Source organism: Hemitrygon akajei, chromosome 17 (assembly GCF_048418815.1).
Source record: "Hemitrygon akajei chromosome 17, sHemAka1.3, whole genome shotgun sequence".
Lineage (NCBI taxonomy): Eukaryota > Metazoa > Chordata > Chondrichthyes > Myliobatiformes > Dasyatidae > Hemitrygon > Hemitrygon akajei.
In genome coordinates this window covers 41948461-41958452 of record NC_133140.1, presented here as the reverse complement: position 1 = coordinate 41958452, position 9992 = coordinate 41948461, and the positions used below count along the sequence as shown (strand labels likewise).

The 9992-nt window shown below is 40.9% G+C and overlaps 1 protein-coding gene across 1 annotated transcript; it reads right to left on the bottom strand.

The window, feature by feature from the left end:
- Positions 1–4136: 4136 nt before the first annotated feature.
- irx3a (iroquois homeobox 3a) lies at positions 4137–7672 on the bottom strand. Its single transcript, XM_073069984.1, has 4 exons — positions 7019–7672; positions 5472–6486; positions 4744–4810; positions 4137–4525 (listed from the first exon to the last, which is right to left on the bottom strand). Exons 1-4 carry the CDS (start codon positions 7229–7231, stop codon positions 4471–4473), a joined length of 1350 nt encoding a protein of 449 aa, XP_072926085.1. The 5' UTR covers positions 7232–7672; the 3' UTR covers positions 4137–4470.
- Between the last annotated feature and the right edge of the window lie 2320 nt (positions 7673–9992).

The window sequence follows — 9992 nt, the reverse complement described above, 5'->3', positions numbered from 1 at the left end:
GTATTACAAGGGAAATTTTCTCCAACATTACAGAGTATCTGCAACCATAAGGTCTAATAATTGTTTATTTATGACGCTGCGGGTCAGAAGATTCACAGACCCCGGTACTGTAGATGCACATTATACAGTGTAGCAAAACCTTAAAATTAACCAAAGCTGACAATTATCGGCAACTTCATTCCTGCCAGTCCACTTCAAACCACAGACACCGAACTAAATGAACCAGTTATAAAGTCTGGAATACATTTAGCATTTTGACTTTACGAAATAAACCAGCCCGACTATGTTTGGCTGGTCTAATGTTCTTAAGTAACGGTGTGAGAAACCCCACGGCCGTGGCTGCAGAGAGGTTATTTGCTGGGATTATGAAGAACAACCAGCGCACCTGTCTCTTCAAGGATGTAGCTGTCTACTTGGGCGCAACACTTTCCTCCCTCATTTCTACGCAAAACACGGCCCCACCTCTACCGCTGGTCGGCGAGGGCAATATGTTGGAGGAAGAGGTTCGGGGTCTGAGAAATATAAGTTAAGCCAAGCCTTGTTCCCTTTGTGGAACTTTGTTTCCCAAGCGCCCAAACCCCATGTGATGAATTTCAAAGATTTAGTTATTTTAAAAGATTGCTTGTTGGGAAATCAATTTTTAAAGTAATCAATTCCAAAGATTAATTGAAAGCAAAAAAAAATAAAGACCGTCATTAAATCATTTCAAAAGCATTAACTTGAAAGCGCGGGCTCTTTTATTAACAACATGAGCTCAAGACGGGGAATTACCCAATTGCGATAAAATCCGACATATTGAAACAATATGCCAATTGGCCCGATTCAGGTTTATGCTTTTAGTTAAGTAACTAGGACTGCTGCAAAAGTTTAACTTCTAAATAGCAGTATTTACGAACAAGTCCAGCTGGGTTTCAACGTTTTAGTTATCACCACCAAAATCAACCTGGTCGCCTCCTCTCCTTCAAAATACCCAAGTCTTCATTGTTTCTTTATTTTTAAATACAATCCTTCATCAAGCGAACTAGTGAAAATAACTGAGTGGGGAAAAGATGATTGCATCAATCAGTGTCAGGCCAACCAGAGATGATTTATGAATATGCGTAATGGGTTCTCACTTCTGAACAGGAATAGTGGGTAGATAATTGATTAGACGGGAAGGGGGAATGAGCGAGAGCGCCAAAGAAAGGAGGGAGGGAGTGGGAAACAGAATAATATAAGATTGCGCAGTGAGAGCTAACTATATTTTCATACGCATCAATGACACTGCTAAAGTAATGAACGCCCAAGACTAATCCAATGAGTAGCGGAAAGATACATTCCTATAAATTTTAAGTAGTTTCCCAAAATAATAATAAAACTTTCAAAATATTAATGAGCATTAAAGCAATTGGGGCGTTGTTGCTCGTTGTTGCCTCGCTGGTTAAATGGGACAGGGTGCTGTCGAAAGTGGAGCTCCTGGAGTTCCTTAAATTAGCAGGAACAGCAAACACCAATTAAAGGCGGAAAGTTCAAAGAATCCTCCAAATTATGTCAGGGGTACAGTTGATGTGCTGTCGTCAGACTATGAAGCCTTTTTTTTGGGGGGGAGGGAGGGAGAGCGAGAGGGGGAGGGAGAAAGGGGGAGCGAGAGAGAGAGGGGGGGAGGCAGAGAAAGAGGGATCGAGAGAGAGAGGGGGAGGCAGAGAAAGAGGGATCGAGAAAGATAGACGAGAAAGACGAGAAGAAAAGAAACTTTCCGGCCTCCCAGTCTCTTTTAACGAGTCCCGGCTAAACTTCCTACATCCCACGTTTATGGCGAACTACCCAAACGTGACAAGTGTTTTTAATTTAATTGGCTTTATTTTAACCGAATCTAAGATTAAACCAAGGAAATGAAACAGAGAGGACAGCTTCGATTCTGTTAACCAAAATGATACATCTGATAGCTTGAACTGAATTGTGTAGGAAGTATTTGGTGAGACAGACACCGCATAAACCCTGGTTGCGTCTGCCGAACTATACATTCCCATAACCAAAATGAAGGAGAGTGGGGATCTTGGCTAGGAAACTAAATCACAATATACAACATTTTAATTAAGGCTTTTTCGAATTACCTTGAGCTAGTTTAACAAAATGAAACTGCGTGTTTCAGTTGTTAAATGAATGCGCTTTGCGTAACAATTGGAAAACTACAGGATTCTCAATTTATTGCATTTATTTAAACGATCGGGAAAGTGGTGTTTTAAATTAAAAATGGTACAAAACAGAATTATCATTCGCTCTGATTAACTAGCATACACCCGATTTATAAACCCCAAATCTCCTTACGTCGTTAAAGCACGTTTATAGCGTATTCAAATCGGAATGTATTTTCATTAAAATGTCATTGCGCGATCCAATAAAGGAACTTGAATTTTAAAATGAGTTTAACTTAATATTTATTTATTTTACCTTCGGTGACTTAAACCTAAACGTCGCAATCGATTACACTTCAAACAGCACTACTTTATTATGTTGTACTTGAATGCGATGTAGAAGTCTTTTAGCACGGTCTATCAAGTAATCTGCAGAATGCTACTTTCTGAAAGATCCAGCAGATGCGTGTTTTGTAATAAAATGATCGGGGCGTATCAATTTCTTACCTTCGGAAGAATCCGAAAGCTTGGGTAATTCCGCGCTTAGTGCCAGGTGTAAAGACTTTTTTTTTAACGAAACTCGGGTTGATTTCAGTGAAAATCATTAGCAACTACAACGAAACACATTACAAGAATTCAAAGGACCCGGGACCAACAGTGAACAAACGTGTAAAATAGTTTTTAATTCCATCCATTGTCAATAATTTATAAAGAACTTGGTTAGCAATTGTTAATGGACATTCTATTAGGAAAAATAATTTTGATGTCGATCCCTTTAAAATATGATTAATGCGCCTTCTGACCAATTTTCAAAGGAGGTTTCTTTTTTTCACAATGATTGTATGTCTGCGGACTGGCAGGGGCCTGTTTAAACCATTCCCAATATTTTATTCGTTAACATATTTCCCTTTCGGGGGGTGACAGTACACGGGAGGGAATAAACTGGCTTAGTCTCAGGGAACAAACTTCTTCACAAAGTTGGAAGCCGACTAAAGTTTGACTTGTGGCCTGGAACATTTCAGAGTTCACGACTATGTTTTGCAAAACATCGAGGATAAATGGAAGTTTCAGAGTCCCACGGCTCTGAAAGCAACGCACGCGGCGAATCAACGTTTTTTAAATGTTTTTTTTACCAGACGATCAAATTTTACAAAATGAAGGGATTGAGCGGAGCAGGAGCAAATGAAGCAGCTGGCGTTTATGAATCTTATCTCCCCTTGATATACCACCATTAATTTGCAGCGGCTGCCTCTGCTTAGTACTGCGGCATTGCACAGTATCGACCTGCAGGAGGCGCTCTTAGTCCAACTCTTGCCCCCTCCCCCCTCCACCCCGCCTCCCCCTCACTGTAAAACCCAACACATCAGCGTGTGCCCTTTGGGGGTCTGGTATTATACAAGTCATTTAGTCATTATACTGCATAAGTGTCTCGAGCATCTACAATCATCTCGCATTAAAATATTGCCATGATGTTTAACCACAATCATTAACGATAAAGTGAAATTACGATCTCTTGCAACCAGTTAAGATATTTACTAAATCCTACAATAGGATAATCCTCAAAGCATTGTTTACAAATAAAGATCTAAACAAACGACGAAGCTGTACTTCAGTGCAGTATTTTGGTTTCTTCAATAATGTTACAAACGTACTGTAACAATTTAACCTGCATTATTTCGGCACTTGGGAATAGTTTTTAAACTATTGGCTACAAAAAGCAATGCAATAACTAGCTCTTCCCGCTTATGGAGCCACCAGCATTTTAAAAATAATTCAGGGGGGATCATATCCTTTTACAATTTGTTGCGGACTGTTATAAAACACCATACTAAAAGCAAAATTAAATACTGCTTAGGCTTTTTCAGTTAAATCGTTTCTTTTACAAGATTTCCAGTATGTATTTTCTTCTGGCCGGAATGTCAATTGATAGTCATACATCTCAATGCATTTAGCAAACAAAACATTAATATGTTCCTGGGGAATTGCTGCTCGTTGAGAGTTTTGAAAATCCAGACACAAATGTAAAGTCATAATTGTTCATTTATTAGCCAAAAATATATACTTTCTTGTACAATTTCGTTCACACGTATGTACACTTTTGTTTGCGGTATATACAAAACATCTCGAACACCAGGTGATACCTAATTTTCACTCGACTTACAAAAAAAAATCTGGGTTCCACATGTCACAAACTGAACTAATTGATACACGCCTTCTCGGCCAGAATAACATTACCAATTTTATTTTAATACACATACATGCTTACAGGTTAAACTATACAGGGGTAAACATTTTTACATTCCATTTAACAAGAAAATGGTTACAAAATAAAAGTTTTAAAAAAAGCCAAAAGGGACTATGCGGAGGAGAGCGCCGACAAAACCATGGCTGCATCGAGTTGTTTCTGGGGTCTGAAACGAATAAAATTATTGACCATCAGTGTTTACAACTTTTGTAATAAACATTGAGAACCATGTTTTGCATAACATGTTGCAATTTAAGTTTTGAACGCAGATTAACTGCAGTGAAAGGTACCCCAAAAAATAGCTGTAGGCCTGTTTGGATTGGGATCTCGAGTCTGGTATGAAATCGTGGGAATATACAGGGAAGAATAAAATGTATTTCTTACCGTCTCTGAACCGGCTGAAAAGCTGTCTTTACTATTTTTTTCTCTATTTCCAAGGCACTGCTTCGATCTGTAAATAATAACGAGTTCTTATAATTGGTATTGTTCGCCATTACCGAGGCCACCTTTACCCAGAGCGACACGCTGAAATTCAACTTTGTTGGGAAATCGTTACCTATTATGCAACTTCAAGGATAAAGTGATCCGAATACAGTAAGTGGTGAGTGTTATCTTATTACATTGGTCTTTTCTGCCGTCTAATATTTATTGGAAAAAAGTTGTTGTTATCAAATTATAAATTATCATTTACAATGGTGCTAAAGATCAGTTTATAATAAATGTAATTTTGGCCATCAAAAAATCATTATCCCATTACTTTGATTGCGCCTTGTAGGAGTTTTATTTTGTATTCAGTTACAGTTGAGCAATGCTACTTTTCGGAAACAGGATGTAAAAATCTCTAGGTATCGATTCAAAAGCTTGGAGAAAGAGCCTTTGTATAGATATTACCAGAAAATAAAATTAATTCGAAACAGCATGGATCACTTTGCAGATCTTCAATGAGTTCACTTTCGTTTTAAATTTGAACTTTAGTGGGGGCCCAGCGTTAAGGCTGCTAATCAATTTTATTCTTTTTTTGCATTACGTTGATCCTTTTGAAAATTTTGTCTGACGTTCTCACAGTCTGGCTGGAGCATGTATTTTGTATTTTTCAGTCAAATGCTCTGTACCTGTTACTGTGGGTTCTGCTGTCTGAGCCCGCTCTTCACCTCTTACAGTACAGAATGCAGGGACACCAGCAGCAGGGGCTGCTTGACTAGCACTGAGTCCGAGGAAGTGGTTTGAATTGATTAAAGCCAGGGGATGATGAGAAAAGGTTCGGTTTGTCCAGTTCTGAAACTTGCCCATGGGGCAGGCGAATAGTCTGTGCTGGCCGAGGAGAGACGAGGCTGGAGGCCCCGCAGGAGAGCTGCCTATCTGTGGGGACTTGCGGGGATTGTCCGGAGTGGTGGCGGTTTCAGCCAAAGACCAGATCTTAGGCTTTTGGTTCAGCGACAGGCTGTTCTCGGGTGGAGAGGAGACGGGGCTTTTCCCCTCGGCGTTGTTTTTGGTCTGGTCGCCACTGGACTGTCCTGAAATCTCAGGCGAAAGGTCGCCTCGCTTCTCCTCAGTCACTCTGGAGTCTTTTACCACCGATTTCAGAAAACCATCCTCGGAACCATTCAAGTCATCAAAAGCGTCTGAGATCTCAGAGTCACTTCTCCCGTCCAGTTTGCAGTCCAGGCTTAAGTCCGGGTCGTGCTCGTCTTCGTCCTCTTTACTCTCGATATTCTCCGTATCGATATTCTCTAAATCGATCTCCTCGTCGTCCTCTTTTTTCTCCCCTTCCAGGTCCGGGTCGCTTCCATACGAATTACCCTCTTCGTCCGTTCGGTTTCTGGGAGTCCAAGTCATCTTGTTCTCCTTTTTAAGCCTCCTCCGAGCATTAGCGAACCAGGTAGACACTTGGGTCAGGGTCATTTTGGTGATTATGGCCAACATAATTTTCTCCCCTTTGGTCGGGTATGGGTTCTTTCTGTGCTCGTTGAGCCAAGCTTTCAAGGTGCTGGTACTTTCCCTTGTGGCGTTTTTCGGCCTGGACGGATCCCCGAACTGGTATTGGCCATAAGGGTAGTAAGCGGCGTGGTGGTGTGGGAAAGCAGGGTGTTGTACGCTCGGACTGTCCTTCAGTTCGTACTGGGCGCCCTGGGCAAGAAAACGAAGGACGAAAGTGGGAATATTTTTTAAGCATACATGTTAAAATAAAGCATTGCTGTTATTTCAATTACATTCTGCATTACTAAACGATCCGCCCATTTTGAAACACAAAAAAAGTCTGTGAATGCTGTGGGGGGTGGGGATAGAAAGGGTGTCGGTGGTGGGGAAATTTATCTGTTTGGGGGACGAATCAGGAGGAGAAGGTTTAAAGTGGATAGAAACAAACCAGCAAAGAAATCTGCACAAAAATCAGCAAGTGAAATTAGCAAGGAAGCGCGAGTGAAACTAGCAAACGCAACACAGCGACAGGCGAAAAAAAAACTTTTATCGAGAAAACTCGCCAGGAAAAAAAATAAAAGCAGCGATTGCCTTTTAAAAAGAAAACGGCATTACCGCAGAGACCTATAATCTCCTCTTCCTCATCCCTGGGTCTTGTTCTCATGGTTGCAACAAACTTTTTTTTAATGATTTACTAGATTGAAGAGACGAAGATAGAGCGAATTGACGTAAATGTTCTTACCAGCTGAGGAAACATGGGGAGATCGGCTGCATAAGGCAAAAAGGCGCCGTATCCTTGAGCGGCATAAGGGGATCCATACATGGTTAGTACGGTAGAAGCAGCACCGGACGCCGTCAGATCGCTCCCAGTCCTGGAAGACGATATACCCTGGCGATCTGGGTATAGTGGCCTAGTCGCAGCTATGTACTGATATCCCAATTGTGGGAAAGACATGGTCAGTGACTACTGCGAGAGAAATCTCTGTGCAGAAAGAGCCGCAGAATCCACCTTTAATGCTATAGACTCAGTTGAAAGTATACGTTTCCACATGCAGACGCACTGTAACCGATCCGATCGCTCGCTCTCAACTTGCTATTGATCTGAAGGTGCCCGGGTCAGGTCCTAACAGATTCGTAGAGATTATTCGGAGTTGATGGCCTGATTGACATTTCTGGTATTAACTAAGCCCCTCCTATTTCTTTAGGGTCCGCCGCAGCTTTTACTCAATCTCCGCTTTTGTCACAGAGCGTGTCTTTTCCAAATCTATTTACTGACGTCGCGATCTTTTATTTCAGTTGCATTCAAGTCGCAGTTTGCAATCGCCAATCAGTACTAGTTTCTCCGGCAAAAAACACGCCCGCTCCCAATTTTTTAAAGAAGAACATTCGCCTCCCACTTTTTGCCATAGGGTTTCTTCCAAACGCTACGTATTTGTAGAACTGTAATTGGTTGCAAAAAGGAAAGAAAATCGACCCAAGTAAACCAAAACAGAATTTGAACAACTTTTAATCTCTTTGATGTAGTTCTTCACTCAGTGTGACTAAACTTCATTCTCCTAGCTATTGTTTAAACTTTGTTAGGCAGAAACTTAGTTTTGGTGACGTCAGTACAAAATCAGCTTTGATCCTGATAACTGTTCTATTAAATAAAGTACGTTTGTTTGGTACAAATGGGTCAGATTTTTTTCCTCTCTAATTGAGCTGGCGGTTCTTACGCTGCAGGAATCCTCTCCGCGTAGGCTGAGAATGGGCAATACAGCTTAGGATCGAGTTAATTCTTTGTTAATAATGGACTTCAAACAGTTGTAGAGTCACCATTTGACATCAAAGAGAAGCAACGCAATATTAAAACAAAAAAAATCCGGCGCAACCCCAGAAGCTCCCAGTCCCGTGGTTGAACTAGTAAATAAATGGTGTGAGAATCAGACACCAACGCCTTCAAATCAAACTCATTATCACTTTTAGTCCTGTCCCTAAACTGTAATTAGCAAATTTATGACCCCACGTTGTTTGTACCCTGTTCCTTGCTCTTCTGTGGTGTTCAGCAATGATGGGTCTGTATGATAAAGCTAAATACGAGGTTGTAATAAATGCGGATTAGAGTGAAGCAAGTCTCCGGATTGAAATTCTCCGAATCGATATATTAAATCTGTATGTACCACATCTAATCGCTTTACGGCTCATCTTTTTGGTATTTGATGTCAGATAATCGTCCACCTATTGTTTGAAGAAGAAAGTATTTTGTTTTACATTTTATTTATTTGGTCTTGTTAACATTGGGTCCATGTATCGAAATGAGTAGAAATACGATCTGGAAATCGAATTATTATCTGATTTCTGAGAAAGGTTTTGCAAATCAAACGTTGCGTCTGTGCTTTAAACGGTATGCGCATTGAAGTAGAAGGCGCACAAAAGGGGAACAGTGCTCTGTACTCAAAATTTAAACTTACAGCACAGGTCTAAGCTTTGGTCGGGTGCGTTATTTCCCTTTGGAGGAATTCACTGCGATGCCACTTTACGCGCGCTGTCGGACACCATTGCTATATTAAACTCAACTCATTAATTTTATACGGGGGTGTTCCTGTTTTCGCTAACGGAGGAGGGTTCTCGAAGTGACCTGTGTTTAGTGCTTTTGCAAGGACGGACACCGTCCACATCTCCGATTGTGTGCTTTGCAGCACATTGGAAAGCTGTTTGTTATTTCAGTTTAATCTGAGTGATTTTTGGGGCGGAATCAGCTCCATTTCAGTTTCTGCCCAGATGGGGAGGGGGATAATAAAAGATTATTAGCTTATTAATTATCTCAGGTACACTGCCATGTGTCATGTAGACAGAATTTTAATCATCTTGAAAAATCCAGTATTGTGTGTCTGTGCATTTGCACGGGTGTTTCAGAAAACCCTTAGCCGCATGTGTTGAAGGGAATCACATCAGCTCAAAGTGATACAAAGAATAGAAAACGCATCCGAAAAGAATATTTAGAGCAGCAATGAAGGGTAAAGAGTCAGGGAAATGAGAAGCCGGGCATTTGGATCATTTTTTGAAACAAACGAAAGAGATTAAACATTGTTAGAGGAAATGAAGAATGCAGAGGACGAAAAGAAAGGAAAAAAAGTAAGAATGAAAAGTCAGCAATGCAGGCTGAACGTATCTTTTTTTTAAAAAAGGGAAAGAGAACTAAATAAGAATAAGGGTAAGAAAGACGCAGGCTGAAAGACTGAAATAAAGGAAAATAGAACACTAGGGCAAAATAGTAAAGGCGGGAGAAAAGCAGGCACGGAGAGACATTTTAAAGTGATTAAAGCAAATGTGCGAAGAATTTGCGGGCGCAAACAGCGCGCGGCCAAGCTGGGACGCGGGGAGGACCAGGAAAGTGAGACAATGGGAAATGAGTAAAAACACGGAATGACATTGGACAAAAATCAAGAGCAAATGCTGGCCGCAGGTGATGCAGCTAAAGGGAACAGTGAGGAATGGAGGTCACGGCACGGAACGTTTCGACGCTGCATTTCTATAGATTCCATATTGTCATGCTAATGTGATTTGCCCCGTGTCACTGCGCGTACTTCATATCGTGGTATCAGTAATTTAGACGTTTGTTACTTACTGAAAGACACGTGGATTGTGACTGGTTTTAATATGCTCAGTAAGAAACGTGTCTCCTCTGACATTGACATCTGCAACAGCACCAACGCACTAATAATCTATTAATTTAA

Coding starts and splice junctions, on each gene's coding strand:
- irx3a (XM_073069984.1), bottom strand. CDS start 7,231: ATGTCTTTCCCACAATTGGGATATCAGTACATAGCTGCGACTAGGCCA. Junction 6,487..7,018: donor TCCCCATGTTTCCTCAGCTG/GTAAGAACATTT, acceptor TTTCTTGCCCAG/GGCGCCCAGTACGAACTGAA. Junction 4,526..4,743: donor TTTCAGCCGGTTCAGAGACG/GTAAGAAATACA, acceptor TATTCGTTTCAG/ACCCCAGAAACAACTCGATG.